At 34.7% G+C, this 23,473-nt stretch overlaps 1 protein-coding gene across 4 annotated transcripts; it reads left to right on the top strand.

Annotated features, from left to right (window-relative positions):
* The first annotated feature begins 1,617 nt into the window (after positions 1-1,617).
* Opa1 (Opa1 mitochondrial dynamin like GTPase) lies at positions 1,618-21,173 on the top strand. Of its 4 annotated transcripts, XM_089649892.1 has the most exons (23): positions 1,618-1,839; positions 1,984-2,227; positions 3,638-3,773; positions 4,528-4,629; positions 5,436-5,462; positions 6,793-6,834; positions 7,440-7,675; positions 8,357-8,553; positions 8,698-8,808; positions 11,747-11,876; positions 12,945-13,043; positions 13,782-13,916; positions 14,017-14,162; positions 14,324-14,485; positions 15,038-15,225; positions 15,486-15,549; positions 16,111-16,242; positions 17,432-17,620; positions 18,062-18,271; positions 18,889-18,973; positions 19,149-19,242; positions 19,444-19,554; positions 21,026-21,173. In XM_089649892.1, exons 1-23 carry the CDS (start codon positions 1,811-1,813, stop codon positions 21,088-21,090), a joined length of 2,934 nt encoding a protein of 977 aa, XP_089506018.1. In that variant the 5' UTR covers positions 1,618-1,810; the 3' UTR covers positions 21,091-21,173. The 4 variants fall into 4 exon arrangements, with proteins under 4 accessions (XP_089506018.1, XP_089506019.1, XP_089506020.1 ...); XM_089649893.1 differs by lacking the exon at positions 5,436-5,462; XM_089649894.1 differs by lacking the exon at positions 6,793-6,834.
* The last annotated feature ends 2,300 nt before the right edge of the window (positions 21,174-23,473 follow it).

The raw sequence follows: 23,473 nt of genomic DNA, 5'->3' as shown, positions 1-23,473 counted from the left end.
GTAAACCATGCGTGCCAACCTAACCAAACGCGACCGGTCGATTTGAAGGCGAAATATTTTCATCATAAACAATGTTTACTAATTAGTGACTATTAGGCGTCAATTTTAACATTGAGATTCAAAATTGATAATTTATTAGCTTTGATACCTTACATCTTATAAATACGTACACAAATCGTACTCACAACACAATTTTAGTTCAGAGAAAGCCTTGTTACTATACTCACAACGAACTAGCATTCAGTTTGGCTGTGGGAGACCATTATCTATAATTATGTTTATAATTAAATGATTGCTTATTAGAAATTAATTTTAGCTTCTTTAGTATGAACAGAGGATACATTTTTCATACAGTGAATTTTATATATTCAAAGAAAAACGGATTTAGGTTAAAAAATGTTGTCAGAACGCCTCGTTCCTACATTCGCAACGGTCTATCCTGCAAGGTTTTCAGTTTTCGTTGATTCTAAATAAATTCATTTTTAATTCTATTTGATTTTATTATATTTATTCGATAACCATAATAATATTTTTTTAAATACTTATGAATTTCTTGCTCGTATCTGCGAAAATCGATAGTCAATAGTATGATTCATAGAAATCTAAATTAAATTTATATTTAGAAATTTTGACGTCAAAAATTTGACTAAAATTAAAACTAAAATTGAATCGTCTGAATCCACTAAAAGAGGGATATTTACTTTTGTCAAGCTGCTATCTGGTAGGAGCCCTGACAATATAAGGGGACTGATGCCATTAATTCGTTGTTTTGTGTGACTCTAAAAAAGAAAATAAAATAAAGCCCATTGATTTTTATGTTTCAATGTAGAGATGATCTGCTTAAAATATTTGAATGTGTATAATTCCAAGTTTTTCGTTAGACGGGATTGATAAATATTCAATCTACGAATGATAGAAGGTAAAATTAGAACACAAAAAATGGGAACAGGCTATTACGATTTCCTTTCTGGTTATCTATTTCAGAGACAAAATAGAATATGAAATAACTTTAAAAGCAGTTTTGCTGCATTACACATTATTATGTGAAATATTACGATTTTCTTTTAACATTGCATTTTCATCGAACAAACTGTATAAAATATTAATCTTGAATTGCTAAAACGTCTGATTGAATCAACAATCCATTCAAAACTTAAAATAGTAAGCTAGCACCTAAAAAATTTAAATAGAAGCAATCGTATCATTATGTCCACCTGAAGAATAAAAGAGACAAATCAGATTAAATGAGTTTGTTTATATCACAATATTATGACGGTGTCTGCTTATATGCAATTGAATGTGTACAAAAACTTCAAGTTTTATGTATTAATTTCTATTTTTGAAACCAAAATCTAGTTAGTAATTTAGTAAAAAAAATTCTGCTGGAATATCCAAATACTACTCCTTTTCTACTGTAAGAAATACACTGCATAACTCTTTTGAAATTACATATACGCCGAAAAATTTTCAATTTCATTAATTTCGATTTTTTTTGAATTCAGTTTTACCCCGTTGTTGCAATATTTAATATTTTAATCTTGACAACATTATAATATGATCATTATTATAAATTTATAGGCTGACAACTCCATTTGACTGCCGAACCGTGCCGACAGCGACAGCCGAAAAACCGAAAACCAAGAACTGCCCGAGCGGCTCTAGTCTTATTCAACAATCAAATTGTTATTTTTGTAATGCTCTTGGTGGCATCCAGCAACTAGCAGACGTTTTAACCAACTACTGAAACCAGCTTTCATCATCGAAAATTGTTTGGGTTAAATATGTTAAATTAGTTGATCAATTCTGAAAAATGTCACAAATACTGCGAGGAAATTTTGGGTGAGTCTTTGAGGTTATTGTTAAATAATTCATCATTCGCTAATGTACAGTATTACGTGAAATGTCATTTTTTAGCAGCGTGCTACAGAAATGAGCATGACAAGGTGTATTCGTAGTAAATAATGAAATGTTCTGTGATTTCAGTAACTTGACGGTCTCGTACAAGAATTCGAGGAAGGTGATCTCAACTGTGCACAGAAGGAATTTGTCCATTTGGACATTCAGAAGCTTGGAGCGGGCCAGGCCCCTGCTGAAGCAGCATGCCTTCTCCAGAGACCTCCAGGTCCGCAACTATGGAATGATAATAGCGCGGGTGCTGAGAGGGGCCCTGAAGATCAGGTACCTGGTGTTGGGGGGCGCTGTCAGCGGAGGGGTCACCCTAAACAAGGTAACTGGAACATTGAACATCCACGCATCGGGAATTGCAATTTTTATCTGTGATGCAACATTTCTTAGTTTGTCGATCTTTCATTTCTTAGCCGTATTCCTGATGTTGATTGAATAACAGTTGTACACAGCACCCATTTTGACAGTTAACCAATGAATTCATACCAATACTTATGCAGGTCGAAAGTATTCATTCAGCTTATTTATTACATGGAAACTTCATATTGGTTTCTAATAGAATGGATAGTACGTTAATATATTATAGAAAGAGAAAATTGTCCTCGCTAAGGCAAAAGTCACCAAAAACATACCGTAATTTTCATGTACGATAAACTCTTTTGTTTTTTTTTCTATTGTTTTGCAGGTAGATGAAAGTTCATTACATTAAATATAAAAAGAATTCATATCTTCATATTCTAACTCTCAAATAGGTATCTCAAATCTGTGTGTAGTGGTTTGGTGACTTTTGCCTACACGGAGACGCTGTTATGTTAATTTGTTTTATATTGGATAAGTACACAATATGAAAACATAGTGTTCATTCAATGAAGCTAATTTCTTCTGCAATGAATTGCATCTTCGTCCAAAGATAATCCACCGTCTGCTGAAAATATTTGTGTTGTGAAATAAAAATCTGTGACTTTGACTGTGTTTACAGTTCTGTTCTGAAATGCGGACATGTTTGTAATATCAGGCTAATTATGTTGCACCCAGATTGTATTTCTTGGATCACCAAAATAATAAAATTGTCTCTTGCTGTTTTGTGTAATATATTGCAGAAATAAAATTATCGCCTTCTGAAGATAATTCTATTTGTGGTAAACAATGTTTATTTTCACTCTGAATAAAACGTGGACTCTTTCCGTATAAATAAAAAAAAGGCTTTTACAAATAAATTAATCGATTTTAAATGCCATCTGTGTAACTGCCATGATAACTTCATAAGATGACTTTGTATAGAAAGATGAGGTTCTTACAAACATTGGTCTTCTCGGTACTTCGGTCCGGTGTAGAACAATCTCAATCATTGAAAAGGAAATGACACCCACGTGAGTTGGTGTTCACGATTAATGCTCAGGACAGAGTGGAAATCCAGCTTTCTAGAAGAGCTAGGCACTGACTGTTTACCTATATCGCATTGTATACTTGTATTGTGTATCATATATTAACCTGTGATGTGTTGCTTGCCAAAATAAAAACTCAAACCTGGAGAAAATTAAGACTTGCAAAGAGGAAGACAAAAGAATCAGAGGAAGATTGATCATCATTCACTGGTGTCCACAACTGACTAGAATGATCACAATCTTTTGCAAATAGGAATAACTCTAGAAGAAGATTTGTTGATAGAGTTTATCTGCCGAAGCAGATATTTGTTGTGCTGTGGTTGAAGACATACTTGGTTGTGTTGCAGAAATATGCAGAGTGGCGCGATGGTCTTCCAGACATGGGCTGGGTTAACGGAGTCATCCCAGACGCTGACCAGTGGAAGAAGTTCACCGGCAGTTTGATCTCCATCAAAGATAACGTCACCGATAACATCAAAATAGGTGAGCAGAATCAATCATGATTACAATCTACCAACTTACATTAATACTTCAAAGATTTAATAAAATCCTCAAAGTAAAGTTTTTATAAAATATTATCATTATCAGTTTATCAATAGTAATTATGCCTATTTCATTTTTGAGAATACGTTCCCACCTTAATTATTGTAATGTAACTAACTGCTAATGAGCTTAGATTCTTGTAAACTAACGATTTGAAATATGCACATCTATTTAATTTATATTTTAGAATTGTTGTATTTTATAACAAAAACCCTCTATTGAGCTCTATTCAATTCCTTCAGCAAAAGTATTCCGTCTGAATATTGATTGCTGAAATACTTTACATACTAAACCCTTTCTATCAAATCAATCAACTGTATTTTACTATTGTACCATTATTTGTATTGAAACCTAGAATCTATTGCTGAATCACAATTAACCTTTATTTTATTTATTTATAATTGACAATATCAACACATTAATTGTCCGGCCATTTTTGTAAGCTCTTTAATAATATTAGACAAATAAGCAGATCGTAAATGAAAAACTAAACTCAATATGCATGGGTATTGACCCAGCAACCTCCCGACTCGAAAATCAAATACGTCGATCAATACAAACCGAGACGTAGATATAATATATCAGAATATCTGTCTTTTATTTGTTTCAATCTTGATCACAGTGCTAGTGTTGAATATGTCAGTTAAAAATATTTAACATAAACTGGGTCCTTTTGTAATGGCTTGTAATGTAGATCCTAGGTTAAAAATGTTGTCCGAGGCCAAATACACTGAAGTGAGGCAGTGGTTTGGGGACCGGTGGGAGAATGCCATCGAGGCAGCCAACGCCAACCACCGTAAGTATTTCCTCACATTGTTACAGCACTTGAACATTACTAAGTTCAGCCATTCAACTCGCATTCAAATGATCTTTTTTTATATGCAACGTTTATTATCATAAATATCTATTATCTACAGATACATTTCAGCAACTATATTTTAATGTAAACACAAAATATTTAACTTCTTGCACTTGCCGTGTTTATTTATGGAATTGCTTTAAAACTGTTAGGCGCTTCTTTCACAGAGATGTGCAAGTATCCGATATACATGATGTGTACAAATTGGCGTGCACGGTCCATACAGTTGCTACTGAAATAGCGAGACCTGGGTCGCCACCACCTTTGGAAACATCAAAACTAGCTTTTATGGCTCACTTACTAGCTGTCATTATAATATCCTGTCATTCTTTGTTGACTGTTTTGTTCCTTGCATTGATCTAAAGCACACACATTGTTACAAAATGTTTAAAGTCTCCACGACGAGAGTGGGAACAACTTCACCCGGCTGGTCGTGGGATACTGGCATCGCCAATGAGTTTACAGAATGTTGACAATATGTGCCTGTGGAAGAACCTCTGTGCAGATGTAGCTGCTGCGGTGGTCGCCAAGATACTTAACCCATCAAGTATCAATTACTTGCATATCCCTTAGGAAGAAGGCCCTTAAGAACAGTACGCCATACACCTGTTTTTCTAAAGAACAGCAACACGGTACAACGCTTAATGCTGTCTATCTAGAGTTTTTTTTACTTACTGTAGTTATTGTTCTTTCTGATTTGTTGTACAAACCTTTTTTTTCTTTTTTTTCTATTATACGAGCAGGAAAACAAATTTACGATGGAGCATTACGTAAGCATTTCAAGTTTTTTATATTTTCGTTATGAGAAATGAGTTATTGGAAATCTACATTCATTTAGTTCATCAATTTTTAAAAAGCATCTAACATTGCTTCTCGACACCATCTTCCTTTTGGGTGTATGGATACATGTATATATTTGATACCTTGGTGGCAAATTAATAAGCACTTCAATAGGTCTATGATAAATTAATCTTTTGTCCTGTGGAGTCAATAGGCAAACCAGATGTTTTTTGGCATGTATTTATTTTTAGAAGCTAAATGGAAAGAAAATCTATCCAAAATTAATTTTGCAATCAAGATCCAAATTATTCCTGAAAAATACAGTAATTGTTTGGGTTTTCTATAGAAAAGTATCTACATAATCTGAATGCAGCTAAATATGACGGTGTGATTCATGGCTTAACTTTGTAATTTCAAATATTTTGTTTTGATTTGAACGAGGCTATTGAAGAACTCTTCGAGTACAATTATTAACCTTTGCACCCTTTCTATTTCGATTATTAAAATATCTTACATGATTTGAGATTTTCACAGCCAAAGTATTATGTAGGTTTATTTTTGGGGTTTTATGCCGTGTTGCGCTACCTCCTTCTTTAACCAAAGTTTTGGACAACATTACAGTATCCATCATCAGGGCAGTAATGGGACAACGAATGACCGAAACATTGGCTAAAGAAGCATTGCAGTGTCCCATTACTGCCCTGATGAAGGACACTGTAAAACTGTCCGAAACGTTGGCTGAGTTGGCACCGCGTTTGGGTCCCACCGAAGAGTTGTGCGTATAATTCCTCAACTGGCTGTGTCCTCCATTACCACACAAGCAACATTTTCCGCTTACTATGGTGTTAGTAGGAGTTTTTCAAATATTGTCAGGTTATTCGTAACCTGGAAATGTTTGTCTTTCTTTAAAAGAAAAACATAAAATAAGTAAGTAGCGCAACACGGCATGATAACCCAAAATAAACCACCATAATTAAAATATCTGATTATTGAATTCTTTCAAAACAATTTTCTCATTAGATCATTTGGTTTTTGAGTGTAACATTATTTCACATGTTTTATTTCTGAACTGTAGAGGGAATCATTTAATCCACATTTTTTTACATTGCCGAACGTTTCGTGTTCATGCTTTTTAATAAATCTTGAAATTAATAATTCCCGGCTTGAAAATATCCCGCCTCTAAGAGAGATTAAAGATTGCCTTTTATGGAATGATTTGAATTAAAACTTGAATGAATAGCGTTAACCTGATCCATATACACTGATGTTTTTAATAAGTTTCATTCTGTTTTCTGTAAGATTTGTCCTTTTGTTCAATAGGTGTCAACGACGGGATAGTCTATATTAAGAAAATATCTGCAGGTAAATTATCTCTATTAAATCATCCATAAAATGTAATCTTTAAGTTATTTAAACAGTAGCCCCATTCCTTAATTTAGTATAAAGTATTTACAATCAAACTGTAGCGCTGTAAGTAACATGCTTTGTTTGTTAAGTGTTGGGCTCAAAGTATGTAATCTGAAAATTATCATTATTGCTCTGTAGTTAGGTAAAACTTGGTGTATATAAAGTGTGATTAAATTATGTCTGGGAGGCAATGTCTCTGAAGACTTATTATGATAACACCAAATCCTTGTTTTATTATTCATGTTATCTTTAAGCCCGTTGTCCCCTTGGGATGGTATCTGTACCGAATTGACAAAAACCGGAGGCCTGCGCAGAGAAGTAAAGTTCATTACAGTTTGCAGCGTAGCCATTGTGGGACTTTCTGTGAATTGTCTCAATAATGATTTGAACCACTCAAATTTTTTTAAATAGGTCTTTAAGATTTACACGAAAAAGTTTTAGGTTGGATCACACAAGATCTAAAGACTAAATTGAATGATTTACAAATATATTTATAAATTCAGTTAGGCTGCACTAGCGCTAATTGCATGGCTGCCGATTGATCATCTTTTATATTTCAGAAACCAAAGACGAAATAGTGAACCTAAACACAGCGTATGCAAAAGAAAGTCCCCCGCCCAAAACATTTGGTAATTCGCCCGAGCAGTTGGTAAACTCCCTCCAGGATGAGATAATAGCGCTGCAGGCGAGATACCAGAGGGAATTTGACAAACTAGAAAAGGAAAACAGGGAATTGAGGAAACAGAACATCCTTCTGCGCGGGGGGAGGGACATTGCTTCCCTGAAGAAGACAAAGGTACAAATGATAATTATTGTCAGTAATTTTTTTTCATAAAATGATCAAGTGGAAACATGATTCTTTGTATTTACAATAAGTTTTCTGTATCAGCATTCAGCTGTTCTCAAACAATATCCACTAGCACCCTTGAGAAAAATTTTGAGGAATATTATTGCAGATTGACAGTGTAAACACAGTTTCCCAGGAAAATTTATGTAAACTGTACTACCCAACCTTTTGATGTATTCGCCTCACATCAAATCAAGATATATAAAACGACTGTATTCATAATTCAACCCACTCAAAGATTAGAACATTTTGTTGGGAATTTTTGCAATATATCTATATTATTTGGACATTATAAAACCTTAGCGAAAGCTTATCTGAGCACTCAAACCAAGGGCCCATTGTGCTGTCTCCCATTTCATCTCATTCCTTTCACATAACCCTGTCCCTCTGACCAGGGTTGTCAGTAGATATTTGGATGCATCCTGGTGCCATAATGTGTCTTCCCAGGTAGCTGAGCCTTGTTCCCATCAGGGCGAGAATTAGAGTCTCTTCACATTTTCTGCATCTATTGGTGTTTTCCACTCCCAACAAGTGCATGTATATCCTGAGGTGGGGCAGTGTCACGTTAGTAGTCCTATTGTCCATTGAGTAGTGTTGCCTGGTTATTTCACGAGTATATTCACTTTGCAGAAGTCTCTGATCGACATGTATTCGGATGTACTGGACGAGTTGTCGGGCTACAGCGGGGGAGGCGGCGGGTGGGCGGGCAGTGACCACCTACCTCGCGTGGTGGTGGTGGGCGACCAGAGCGCCGGTAAAACCAGTGTATTGGAGATGGTGGCGCAGGCGCGCATCTTTCCCCGCGGCGCCGGCGAGATGATGACCAGGTACAGATACTATACGCTAATAGCTGTCAAGAAATATCTCTTCTTCCCTGTAGAATACCTGGTTTGATTTGAAATTTTACTCTATTGTCTATAACTATCCATTATGTATTTAAAACTTACCATTTGCATTTTTATAACTTTCAGGGCTCCCGTAAAGGTGACTCTGTCAGAGGGCCCGTACCATGTGGCCCAATTCAGAGACTCCAACAGGGAATTCGACCTTACTAAAGAATCTGACCTCGCCGAACTTAGAAGGTAAAAAGATTGGAACTTTGACATAAAAATATTTCCTCTTTTAGTTGACTTTATTCATTTCTCAAAAAATAAAATAAAATTATAAAGCTTTTTCGTTCATAAATTGCCACTTTTACGATATTTCTTTTTCAAACCAAATTAATGATTCAAACACATATATTTCACATCCCATTGATTAAAAATATTGATCGTTGAAATGATCAATAATTTTGTCATTGGATATGTTCAGTCAATTTAACTTTTTTGCAATACCAACCTTTAGTCTAATTTTTTTATGATTTTCATGCATTATATTTGTGGACTTCACTTATTTTGACTTTCTGAAGAAGCTTTTATCCTTTGTATGTATATGCATTAGCGACAATCATTTTAATGTTATGCGTAGGGTGTTCTTTTTCAACAGCCGTGATGAAGCTACGGTTGTAGCGAAACCCGGTCGACATTAATTATAAAAAATAAAAGTGGTGTTTACTAAGTTATTGTTTTATTTTAAATAATACCTTCAGTCCTAATGGTGAAGCGTTCACAAGTAGGACTGTTGAAAGAAAGGATTAAATTGTGTGAAAGATATTTCTAAGAGACACCATCTCTATAAATTATTTATAATTTCTTCCAGAATTCTAGCAAAAGTTTTCCAATCTCAAATTTGGACTGAAATTGTAAATTAAAATTTAATCAATTTTTTTTTGTTTGCTCGGATTTCTTTTACATAATATAGTAAACAACCTCTTTAACATGATAACAGCGTTTTGCCTCCACAAACAATGGCCAGTGACAGATTTTACATTCAGATTCATTTATTGAAGGGGCTTATATGCGTCAACTTGCCTGTAAGATGGAACCTATTTCAAAATGCAGAAAACTTAGCTTATTGATAAATCTGACATTGGCTACGGTGTTAGTGGAAAACCTATAATGATATTTAGTTTTCTATTGTATGTATTATTAATTCGATATTGTCACCTTACTATTTAGGTCGGTTTGAAAAAGAAATTGAGATTTTTAATCCTCGTAACACTTTTTCCCCTCAAAAATTTTCCTAAACAGACTGAGGAGATCTTTACAGTAAGGTGTCAGTATCAATGATAAAGTACACAAATGTTTTAAGTGCGATGTGAAAATAAAGCTTTAAGGATTCAAGTTTAATATAAGCACTGAATAGAAAATACACACCATCAAATAGAAATGCCGTCCATGTAAATTTTAATGAAACCACTGATTTAGTACCTTTTGACTATTAGATCGAGACAGCCAATCAACATTGTGTATTCTGTCTCTCTTCCACTGCCTGATATTTTACATCGCCATTTCATTTGATTTTGAATTTGTACTGAGCGACTGAATTTCTGAACTTGAAATTTATGTCTGATCGGTCTGACTTGCATTCTTTTTTATTCTTTGAGTATAAGGATTAAAACAAACATATGTGTAGACGGTGACCGGATAAATCATCAAAATGATAATTCATCACATCTTTGAAAAGTTATATAAAGTCATGGAAAGTGATGAAACAAAAACTTTATTAAATGGGTTAAGTAGATTTATTTTTTTATTTTTTTTTAATTTTTTTATTTTATTTTTTATTTTATTTTTTTTTCATTTTTATTCTAGATAAAAGAAAATTACATTTTTCACTTATTTAACTAGAAATAACATATATATTACACATAAATATATTACACACTGATATTATTCACTTTCATTGTTTTGTTGATTGAGCATAAAACTGAACAATTTTTTTTAAATGTACCTATACTTTTTTCATTTTTAATTTCGTCTGGGAGGCAATTGTATATGTTGCTTCCCTCGTAACCAATGGATTGCTTGCCATAATGAGTATATATGGTGTTTAAATGTATTTTATCGTGTTGCCGTGTAAAGTGTGTGTGTACTTGGGACGTTTTAATGAGTTCTGTATTAGTATGTATGAGTTTATTATTTATTTTGTAAATAAGAAGACATGTATTATATTCAATTAAAAAAGGTTAGGTTAGGTTTAATTTTTTTTTTTCATCGGTTTTAATGACTATATCACTTTGTGTGTTGAATTGTCATTGTGTTGAGTTATCATGGAACCGTGTAGACATGTTTAAAGATTCCGTATTAGTGATGAAATGAAATCTTCATAAATTCTTTTTACACTTTCCTTATTTGTATTTTTTTATTACATTTAACAATACATCAATGCATTTAACTTTATAAATTAATTTTTAATCTAATTAATTTCTCATTTTAAAGAAGTGAATTTTCCATATTATTTCACCTGTGCTTAACTTTATTTATTTTATAAATCAGTACTATGTACTTGCTTTACCATTGTTACTATGTACAACAAACAGTGAACATAAATGCACATATCACTCATATTCATTTCATGTAAAAACCTCCTAGGGCGTATTGTTGACGTTGATGCATTAGTGAATCGTATTGTAAATTTAACATTTATGTATTGCATCTACAAAATATACATAAATCAAATTTTTTCTTATAAAAAATAACCTCACTAGGACTAAGCCTGTATCGAGGTTAACAATTTACATTTGAGTGAAGCAAACATAGAGTAATCACAAACATAAAGTAATACTACATACAAACATAAATTATTTAAAATAAAAGAGTTTTTCATGAGTTACCAGATGGGTAATTAGACAGTATATTGTAACAATATTTGAACCATATCTAATCATCATTCATTATTCTCAACAAGAAACAAGTAGATAATAAAGACAGATAGGGTGACATTCAGTTTTTAGCAAATGGAACTTATATAAAATCTTATTAACATGAAGCATTTATTTACTAATCTTCTTTAGAGACGCGTAAAAATTGCAATGACTGTATTTGCAAAAAAATTGCACATGAATCATGATACAATCTGTATGTTTGTTTCCCAAATATAATAAAATAATGTGTAATGAGTGTGTGTGTGTGTGTGCAGGGAAGTAGAGCTGCGCATGCGCAACAGCGTGCGCGGAGGGCGCACCGTATCCCGTGATGTCATCTCCATGTCGGTGCGCGGACCTGGCCTGCACCGGATGGTGCTCGTGGATCTGCCCGGCATCATCTCCGTAAGGATCCTTCTTTACCTTTACTCTATTGCCAATTCGTATTACATTATTTCATACAACTGATGCATTGACGATTATATATAACAGATTTATTCATTCGCAATTTGCCAAAAAGTTTTGCTAGTTTCATGATAAGAACTTAACCCTTGGGACCTTCTAAGACCCAAACAGTCCCAAATGCCGTGCGCGCATTATACTCTCCTAAGACCATATTTGTCCCAGAACGACCGCACATTATTAAAATGCATATATCTCTCTTCCTCTCATCTAAAAATTAATTATTTCTTTTATGTCAGAAAGAGAACGAAATAGTGCTTGTTATTGTCTTTGAAAAAATGGAAGCTTGTAGAAGGTTCGATCCGTGCAAATCAACAACGTCTCAAGGGTTAACAACTAAAACTAGAGCTGGCAATAAGCTTATATGTAAAGTGATTTCAACAAAGTTTTGGATGAGTATAAGGTGGGCGACACATTACGCTATACGCATCATGGCTTGGCCTATTTCAGTATATTGCTCGCCATTCACTTCCAATGGGAATGTATGGCGATCGATATGCTGAAATAGGCCAAGCCACGAAAATATAATGCGCTTGTAGCATGGTCTGTCACAGGCATTATTGATTCATTTTTGTTTTTTGATGATAATCATCAACCCTTTCAAATTATGAATAAGCATTTCACTAAAGCAAAAAACACAATTATAAATCTTTATGAATGTATTTTCAGTTTAGCTGCTAAAAACATGTTCATACTATTTTTGATTATCATTAAAATGAATTTATAATATAACTTTAACTAAATTTCATTAGGTACATAGAATCATTAGACAGAAGAAATTTAATAAATGCTTCTGTTACTTTAGATTAATTTACTTTATGCATCTCTCTTTTAGTTTTTTATGATCTGTATTGCGTATTTGCATTTGCTATTATGTTGTTTCATGTATGCAAACTATGTCTAATGCGGCGGCGATATTATATTAATTGTCACTGTCATTCTCAAATTAAGCAAGATTGTGCAGGAAATCTGAATACTTAAAATTAACCTGAAATTATTGGTTTGTTACAGACGCAGACAGTGGACATGGCTTCCGATACTCGAGATGCCATCCGTGAAATGACCCAGTCCTACATGAACAATCCTAACGCGATCATCCTTTGCATCCAGGTATTTATCTTATTACAACATAAAGTCCTAACCAAACAAGCCAGACAACTATGGATATTTATATTTACTGAAAGAACTAGTAGGACTACTAACATGACACTGCCACCTCAGGAGACACTGTTGGAAGTGGAAAGCAGATAGCTAGCAAGAGGGCGAAGACCACCCATTCTATGGTACCAATGTCCAAAATAGAAAGGTCCAGACCTATGGAGTCATGTTGTGAAAACAGGAGACATTGCCAAATGTCAACCTTGGTGAACTTTATTAAAGGGTCTAGATTATTGTCAAATAATCTGGGTAAAGGCCTGAGTGCTTATGGTAGCTATGCAGACCGTCTCCTTATCAATAATATCACTTTCCCATGAATATTTCACTTATAGTGCCGACCATATTGAGTGTATTATACCCTCTAAATGTTAAAATTCGGTAAAAAGTCACCAAATCACAACACATGTTTGAGATACTGAAAATTTGAAAGCTATAATATGTTACATAAACATTAAAATACAGTTTTAAAGTTTATGTAAGAAAAATTTCAAAGTTTTATCTACCCGTATAATAACAGAAAAAAAATGAAAAGCATTCAAATAAATTATTTCTCTAACAATCAAATACATATACATAAATAGATATCTCAAAAGTTGTGGATTGGTGACTTTTGCCTGAATGCTGACAATATACACATATTGTTTACTGTGTATCATTTCATTAAAAGCATGTCAACTTGTCTCTCTTCAGGACGGCTCAGTAGATGCAGAAAGAAGTAATGTGACAGACCTAGTCGCTCAGTGTGATCCGTCAGGCAAGAGAACTATCTTTGTTCTCACTAAGGTGGATTTGGCAGAAGAGAACAACATGGGTGACGGAAATAAGGTAAAATATTATGTAACTTAAGTCTATGTATATAACTTCAAAGCTTGCAAAGAAGTATTTATGTAAGAATAGAATACTTAAATATGTAATTTGGTTACAGATCAGGAAGATCCTATCGGGAAAACTGTTCCCAATGAAAGCCTTGGGATATTTCGCTGTTGTGACAGGCCGTGGACATAAGGATGACTCCATTCAGACCATAAAGGATTACGAAGAAAAGTTCTTCCGCCAATCCAAAATGTTCAAGTAAGCTTAAAAATTCAAGTAATTGTAAATCATTTCATCCATTGTATAGCTAAAATCTCCGACACTCGAAAGAATATGGCGTGTTTTCACTTTTTGTAGGTAGTGCATATCTGACTCGTTTAGTGTTAGCCGTTTTATAAAAGCTGTTTTTTTCTTTCCAGGGATGGACTTATCATGTCAAGTCAGGTCACAACGAGGAACCTGTCTCTGGCCGTTGCAGAGTGCTTCTGGAAAATGGTTCACGCCTCTGTGGAGCAGCAAGCTGATGCATTCAAAGCCACCCGTTTCAACTTGGAGACTGAATGGAAGAACTGCTTCCCCAGGTAATCAAATTCTTCCATCACTAATAATAATAATATCTTTATTTAGGAAAGTTTACACATTACAACTATACATACATATTATGGTGTACATTGATTTGTAACTTTTATATTTAAGGTTATAAAATTAACAGAAAAATACAAACATAATATTGTGAAGGTAAAAAGAATATAAAAGTACAGTTGAGGCTTCTCAAATACCGCCTCACTAGGCTAGCCTGTGTTGAGGCAGAGTTTTTCGTGTTAGTTCCTAATACCTTTGAACATACCTAGAGTACATACTGGTAAGAAGTAAACAAGATGACTATAGAATATGTTTTTTGAATTTCTTAGTCAATTTACTTTTAACCCCTCATCACATATGTGCGGTTAAGTTTGACAACGTCGCCGGCACTTCGGATTGCCTCGGTGGACTACATGGACTACACGGTGGAAACATGTCAGCCTAGAAATTGACTTACGGTCCCAGAATTCGCAAGCTTGCTGTTGTGGGAGTTGCCAGGCGCTTAGAGGTAAAAATGACTTCAATTAATAAATAATATATTGTATATACAGGATTCGGGAGATGGACCGCGATGAGCTGTTTGAGCGTGCCCGCTGTGAGATCCTGGACCAGAGCATCAACCTGTCGATGGTGCCGCCGCGTCTATGGGAAGAGCGTCTCGAGCATGCCCTGTGGGAGACCACCAGCACGCACGTCTTTGAGAATGTCTATCTGCCCGCTGCCATGACCCCCAACAATAGTAAGTCATCTATTATTTGTTCAATTAAACCTGAGGCAGCAGGGATGTTCATTATGTATGCTTTTTACTATTGTTTCACTTCTTTTTATCTTTGTTTAGAAGTAAATAGTATTTTAAATAAGGGAGGGTATCTTGGCAAAGTGACACCAATACACCAAGTATTCATGAACTTTTGAGACTTCACAAACATAATAATTGACTTGATAAATGATTGATGGTTCATATCCATATATTTTAAATTACCTTTGTTTATTTTGCAGGTACCTTCAACACAACCTGTGATATCAAATTGAAACGGTGGGCAGAAGATGCCCTTCCCCTGAAGTAAGTATAATATGTAATTTTAAACTAAATTAAATGACTATTCAACTGACCTGTAAAATGATATTAAATTTTACAAGGCATAAAGAAATCATTTTTTTAATGTATTTGTTTTGCTAAGCAAAGAAATATTGTTGTATGTGCAGTTGCCGGAAATAAAATGTCATTATTGACAATTTTTACTCGTCAGTGAAGTGATTCAAGTTATGTTCACAGCCACATTACTCAAAAATAATATTTTCGAAGGAAGCAAATACTTTGGGGTGTGACATATTGAATGAAAAAACATACACTTAGTAAGACACCACTTTATTTTTGAATTAATAACAATAGCCAACCGGGTTTCGCTTGTCCCAAGCTTCATCAGGACTAAATATCAACTAAATATCAGTTGATATTTAGTCCTGATGAAGCTTGGGACAAGCGAAACCCGGTTGGCTATTGTTATTAATTCAAAAATAAAGTGGTGTCTTACTAAGTGTATGTTTTTTCATTCAAAAATAATGTTTTTTTTCCACTATTTATGCAGACTGCAGTTTCTCTAGATTAATGGTGTTTTTCCAGGTCTGTGGAGATTGGATGGGAGACCTTCCAGGCTGAGTTCAAGGACTTTGTGAACAAAGCCAAACTCACGTCGGACCATGACGACATCTTCGACAATCTGAAGACCGCTGTGGTGGAAGAAGCTCTCCGCAAGTATGTAGCTTACAATTATAAGTTTTTCTGTTAGTAATTAGGACTTAAATTACATGTGAAAGAAAGCATATATCACCAAAATTGAAGTCACACAATAATAAATTGTTAACTCGGTAATATTGACAGGAGATGTTATGTTTTGTACCTCCACGGAAAACTATATATTTAGAAATCTCGTCTTTTGTGTGTGCTTCCGAAACATTTAGACTTAAGGGCAACTTACGATCCAGTTCTATAAGATGACCAGACCATTGTTATTGATTTAAGATTCAGGTCATTTGCAAAGGCAGGTAATCTGGAAAGCTCGAAGCAGATGGCGCTGGTGTGGTTGGATGTCTTTTGCATCATATGACAGCTAGGTGATTCGGTTTAAAAGATATAAATTGAGAAATGGTAATTAGGAAAAAAGAAGACTTGGTTTGTTTTGTAACCGCAACCGATATCAGATTGTTTACCTATGAACATATGTATCTACACATACTTTGATCCGATGAAAAATAAGTTTTGCTGTTTAATTTCGGATTGGCGCCTTACGACAGAAATAATAATTTTAAAATGATTTTCTGAGCCAAAATGTTGAAAAGCGAGATTAACTCACGTTTTGAAATAGTTCTTTTGTTTTATATTTATATTATATGCTTTTATTAATATTCCAATTAAAATAGCTTTTTGCTCAAATGATACCATGCTTACAATTATAACAGATTCCAGAGACATCACTGATAGAATAAAATGTTTGTTGCAAATATTATAATTTGTATTGGTTAATATATATGTATATAATTTTCTTAACTATTCACCACCTGGAAACCTATCCAGACATTCTGGAGGAGCATAACCACTCAAGCGATGAGGTACTTACAAAATAAATGTCTTGAGCGATGGAGATTTCTAGGCATTCAGTTTTGGGTTTGGCCGCACTCATTAAAAAAATCATACCTCCGAATATTAATACGGAAACATAAACTGCTTATTGTGGTTTATATCTAATTAAACCACCTATATTGCATCGTTTATCCCACATTTGTATGTTTTATAACTGAGCTGTTTGCAGGAATTTCTAAATAAATTCGATGAAACATAAATATGGGTAGCCAATCCGACAAAACCAGCGCCAACGGCTGATTACTTGCCATTGTTTTGAATCAATATGTAAAATATATGTTAATAATCATTCTTCTCTTCTCAGGCACAGCTGGGAGTCCAAAGCCCAGGAAATGGTGCGGATTTTACAACTCAACGCACTGGCCGACCGCACCGTGTGTAACAAGAAGGACTGGGACAAGGCGGTGGCCTTCCTCGAGGACTCTGTGCGTAACACGCTCAAGAAGACTGAGGACACCCTGAAGATCATGATGGGACCGTCCTTCAAAGAAAGGTGGCATTTTTACTGTTTTTTTTTCTTATTCCCACTTTCTTCAAGCAGTTGACTAGTTCTAAAAACTAACTAACTAGCTAACCATCACTCGGCGTACACTCTTTGCTTTTTTCACATTAACATATTGTGTTGTACATACTCTTCTGTTACTATGACTGTTGAAATGATCCGACTCAAGTATTTGATTCACTTGATGTCATCCTCGGATGTTCCCTACTTCTTCTACCATTGTCATCAGCACTTCAGCATTCCATCTGAAGCTAGCTTCGCTTCTTTGGACATTTTTTTTTCGTTAATCCACCGTTAAAGGAGTTTCCTGAATTTATCCTTCTTTCATTATCCTTATCATCTCTCATAAACATACTTCCCAAATACATAAACTCATCCTTTCATCATTCCCAACTGTATTGACTAGTCCTAACCAGTGAATGTTCTTTGTAGGTGGATGTACTGGCAGGGCACCACAGACGAGCAGCTCCGCCGACAGTCGGTGCGTGCGGAGCTCGAAGGTCTGCTGAGGACCGGCAATGGGCGCCGAGCCCCAGGACTGACCTACGAGGAACTCGCCGCCATCAGGAAGAACCTGCAGCACAAGGACGTTGAGGTGGACCCTGACTACATCAGGGATACCTGGCACCCTGTCTACAGGAAGTAAGGCATTATTCTGGTGAATTTTCTGCACAAAGTGTCCAACTTTGAATGTATGCTTCTAATGTGTCCACTTTTGGAATGAGACCATCCTTCATTCGAGATTGGTAGTTCTCTTCAGGTCATTAGTCCATCTCATTTGTGAGTAACCTCAGTTTCTCTACACCAATTTAGGAGGTTCTACAACTTTCTGATGTTTAATCAATGTAATGTCCATCATGAATGCTAGTATAAAGCAAACAATCGAGAAAATTAGAAAATACTTCATATAATCAATAATTTGCCTTGACCTCAGGGATTTCATTTGTATTTTTATTCTTGTTCTTGCTCTGTGATACTTCAATTTGTGAAATAAAGATATTGCCAAGTTACCGCCTTTACTGTATCAATGTCAGTCTACTAGTCATTCCCAATTAAATTATTTGTAATTTTTAAAACAAAACACCCATGCCACGCTAAATTTCCTCTATTTGTACTGCAATTTCCATTTTCTTTCATTATGGTTCACTTTCAATTTATGTCCAACATTTCTTTTTTGTAAGTGGCCAAATAGAACTGGAAACTTTGTAGTTAGAATCACCTGAATTAGTCTGTAAATTAATTTATGCTGTAATTTTCAGGCATTTCCTGAAGCAAGCATTAGCTCGAGCATACGAGTGCCGGCGCGGCTACTACCTTTACACCCAGCAGGGCTGCGACGGGGACGTAAGTATTCCTGCCTGACCTTCCTCCTGTTATGTACGTCGTCATGTTTGCAGTACGTAAGCCCCCTGTTGTGTATTTCATAAGGTTGGCGATTCTGGGGCCGCACTTAAGACTTTTTATTTATTGATGTGATAATGGCAATTGGTAGGTCTCTTATTGTTCTGTTATGTTCCAGATGGAGTGCTGCGATGTGATACTCTTCTTCCGCATCCAGAAGATGTTGAAGATGACTGCAAACGCTTTGAGACAACAGATCATGAATAGAGAAGGTACTTTGTCAAGAATTTTACAACAAAAAAACACATTTATTACACTAGGGTCGTACATATGTTATGTAGCCCAAAGCCAGTGGAACTATGGCTCCCATTATAGTTGGAATTTTGTTAGGTAGAATAATATGGAGATAAAAGAAGTAAACAAAGTGGTAATCATGATATTCATGGAATTGTGATATCGTTTAATGTTTGCAGCTCACCGCCTGGATAAAGAACTGAAAGATGTCCTGGATGAGTTTGGACAGGATCCTGATAAGAAGAAGCAACTCCTCACCGGGCGCCGTGTGGTCCTAGCAGAAGATTTAAGTAAGTTTTCACTTACAAATTATAGATAAAATTACAATATGTACAAGCAGAGTAAGGTAAAACCATTATCTATTGTTTTTGAAGGGATCTATTGAAATAAACTATGAATGCGGCAAAACAATTAATGCTAGAATATAGAAAAAAGCTACACTCATACTTAAATGTTTAATATTCTAAAAAAATATTTTTTTCAGCAAACTTCTTTGACAAGTTTTAATCTTTCTTGAAGTGTACGCATTTTTTTCACCATATTGTTCTTTTTTAAGGTTAAAACCCTCAAAACCTAGATAGTAAAAAGATAACCGCTCGCGCACAGTGCTGTGTTTGAATTCTTAACTACAACAAATGTCAGAAGCGGCTGCCGTCAGTGATCGGTCAAGTAAAATAGTACAAAAACTGCAAAATTTTGGCTTCCACATGCGAGAGATGGGGTTTGTTGGGTACATCCTACGGCCATGTATTTGGTCTTCTGCTGGTTTACTACAAGACCCATATTTTTGGCAGAACTTTCAAGATTTATGAAGGCGTCTTGTAAATCATCGGGATTTTTCGCAATTATGTCGATATCATCAGCGTAAGCCAATAGTTGCACAGAGTTGTCAAATATCGTTCCTCTTTTCTCAATGCCTGAGTCACGAATAACTTTTTCTAAGGCTATGTTAAATAAGAGGCAGGCCAATCCATCTCCTTGTCTCACCCCATAGAGCGCTTCAAATGATTCGGACAGATCACTGCCAACCCTGACTCTACACGTTACTGGGGACATTGTCAGTTTCACCAGATTGATCAGCTTACGCGGTATTCCAAACTCACTCATTGCATTATACAATGCGTTCCTATTAATACTATCATACGCGGCCTTGAAGTCTACAAAGAGGTGATGAGTCTCGACATTGTATTCTAACGTTTTTTCTAAGATCTGTCTCAAGGAGAAAATTTGATCAATGCATGATTTGCCTTGCCTGAAGCCACATTGGTAGTTGCCAATAATTTCCTCGGACATTGGGAGCAATCTTTTGTACAAGATGTTAGACATAATTTTATAGCCGGTATTTAACAAAGTTATTCCCCTATAATTACAGCACTCGAGTTGGTCGCCCTTCTTGTGTAGTGGACAAACAATTCCTAGTCTTCACTCTTCGGGCATCTCTAAACAATTAATAAAAACTGCATACTTTAAACAATTAATGCAGGTAAAATGATGAACAGAGGAACGCATAAAATCTATTTTTGTGGGTTTTGTATGAAATGAATTCAGACTGGAAGAAACAAACGACACATGCGAGATAACAATTACACGAGGAATGGTTGGTCGAGATTTCACTGTAATTAGATAATTTGTAGGCACATATATTGTCAGGCTTGTTGTATGTTGTATGTATGTGAAGCGAAGCAACCGTGAGAGTTTTACTTTATTGTGATAACAATATTATTTATTCCATAATGATTTTAATTTGTTCATTCTTTCCAGAACGAGTTAGGCAGATTCAAGAAAAGCTCGAAGAATTCATTGCCGCCCTCAACAAAGAAAAGTGATTTTAGATAAGAATTAGGTTTAAGCCAAATTTGAAAACTGCTGTTTCTGAAGCCTTATATACGAATAAGTGGGTTATTTTATTTTTTTAATCTAATTTTACTTTTTTGAATTTATAAATGTTTAAAATCTGTTTGTTTAGAACGAAATGTTTAGCTTGTTAATTTATACTTTCTTCTGTTAATAACCAAAGTATGAAGTTACAAGAGTCCTACAGATTTTACAATGTGATAGAGAAAATAGTTGTCAGTTCATTTTGGTTTATGTATTTATCAAATTCTTAAAATAGGATTGGAAAATTATATTTTACAAACATTGCTTTCAATCTGCACCATGTTTAAAAATATATATACAGGGTGTATCGGCACTAACCCGACAAACTTTAACCAGCTATTCCTTAGCACATTTGGAGTAAAAAATGTTATCGGCACTTTGCTGTCCGGTAGCATTTTTTTTTTCAATTAAAAACAAAAAAAAATAAAATTTCCACACTACATCACTGTCATTGGCATTGCGTTTCGTGTTCAACAGCTGTTATAAGCAAGTATGTCAAAAAGCGTCTTCGCTCTTTCGCACACACTAAATAATAATAGTTAAAAATGAGACGAATGGTGCCGTGCCATTTCGTTGTGATTGTAAGTGTGCGCCAATATAGGTACACACGTGCATTATTCAACGGAATTCGAATAAAATATTTGCCAGATGGGTTTTCAAACTTTGACAAAGGATAAAACAGTGGTGACATGTGGTGAAAATATGAATAGTAAATTTTTTATTAAAAAAAAACGTTACCGGACAGCAAAGTGCACATAAGATTTTTTACTCCAAATATGCTAAGGAATAGCTGGTTAAAGTTTGTCGGGTACGTGCCGATACACCCTGTATATACAGCACTCTCTCACAAATCCGCCACCCCAAAAACTGGACAAGCGACCAATTGGTGAAAGTGTCAGATTATGGAGCATACATACAAAATGTATGCTGAAGATTAAAACAGGTATTTCATGATAATAAACAAAACGACCTTTTGTAAAATTTCCTTATTTTGGTTAAAATTAAGGTGTCATGTTTAGCTTCCGAGAATATTCCATTTTGTAAACTTAATCAAACAAAAGGAACAGAAACACAGGCAACAGTTGCTAAAATACACGGAAATGACCTAAAACTAGGTATGTATTATGGTACCCAGGTACTTTGTGACTGGTAAAATGGTCAGCTCTAGCAAGGCAAGCTAGACGGCGGTATTGTAACTGAGTGGCGGTATAACTAAGAGTAAGATAACCCAACCCGTCAGTGAACAAACTAGGCATGCGGCGGACTTCTGAATTTAACATGAATACCGGCCAATTACAGAGTTTGATTTTGTGCTTTCAACTTGATTATAATAGATATTGGAAAATCGAGTTGCGGATTACTGAGAGATTACTGTTTATTAATCATCAAATGTAGAGGGTAAATGATTATGTATTTAATGTACAGAAAGAAGCAGCTATGTAAATATTGTACATTAAGTAAGATTAAAGTTTCATAATAAATAACCTTAGCATTGGAATAGTATTTATTCAACAGCAATGAATTGGCTTATATGACATTTACATTTTTAATTCAACATCCTATTTGTTACTTTGCTGTTGAAAGAATTAACTTGCACTAAAATTGAATGTAGTTCATTTAAAAAATACAGTTGCATTAACTTAGGTAAAGCAATTATTTTTTACTATTTAAAATATTTAGTTAAATTATTAACTAGATTACTTAATGAATGTTAACTTTGTTGACGGATAGAATGACAAGGAGCACACTAAACTTAGTACCTATTGAATCATTCGTAGGTCGGTGTCTTAAGGCAGTTAAGTCGTAAAAGTTGTGGTTCTTTCGCAAGTGTTGTAGGAAAACTAAAAAAAAAAAAAACTTTTTTAATATAAAACATACAATTCTGTGCACAGAAAACATGAACTCTTGACGAATTCTCATCTTCCTTACCAAAATATAGTTTTTTTTATTGAGTTGACTGATTTATAAATATTACTGCGTTTTTCTGACTTTTTCACACCCTGACCCACAAATTATTGCCCTCAATAATTTAGAATTCATTAGTTCATCGCATCTGTGATTATCTAATAAGCATATTACACGCCTACATCACATCTTTCTAATGATTGTGACCATAAATCTATCACAATGTGTTAGATTTATGGTCTAGTCTTTAATTAGTCTTATAAATTTATCTTTCGCTACATACTTAAGGGGGTGACAGATTACGCTATAATTTCAAAGTGTTTTATATAACTTCATATTGCTTGCAATACAATCCCATACAGACCTGTTACACCTAAAAAGATGATGATATGATAAGTGTGAGCATGGCGACGATATGCGCGGTGA

The sequence above is a fragment of the Hesperophylax consimilis genome, chromosome 31 (assembly GCF_061612785.1).
Source record: "Hesperophylax consimilis isolate HC1 chromosome 31, BYU_Hcon_1.0, whole genome shotgun sequence".
NCBI classification, from domain to species: domain Eukaryota; kingdom Metazoa; phylum Arthropoda; class Insecta; order Trichoptera; family Limnephilidae; genus Hesperophylax; species Hesperophylax consimilis.
Note: the sequence above shows the minus strand (reverse complement) of the source record. Positions and strands in the feature narration are given on the sequence as shown.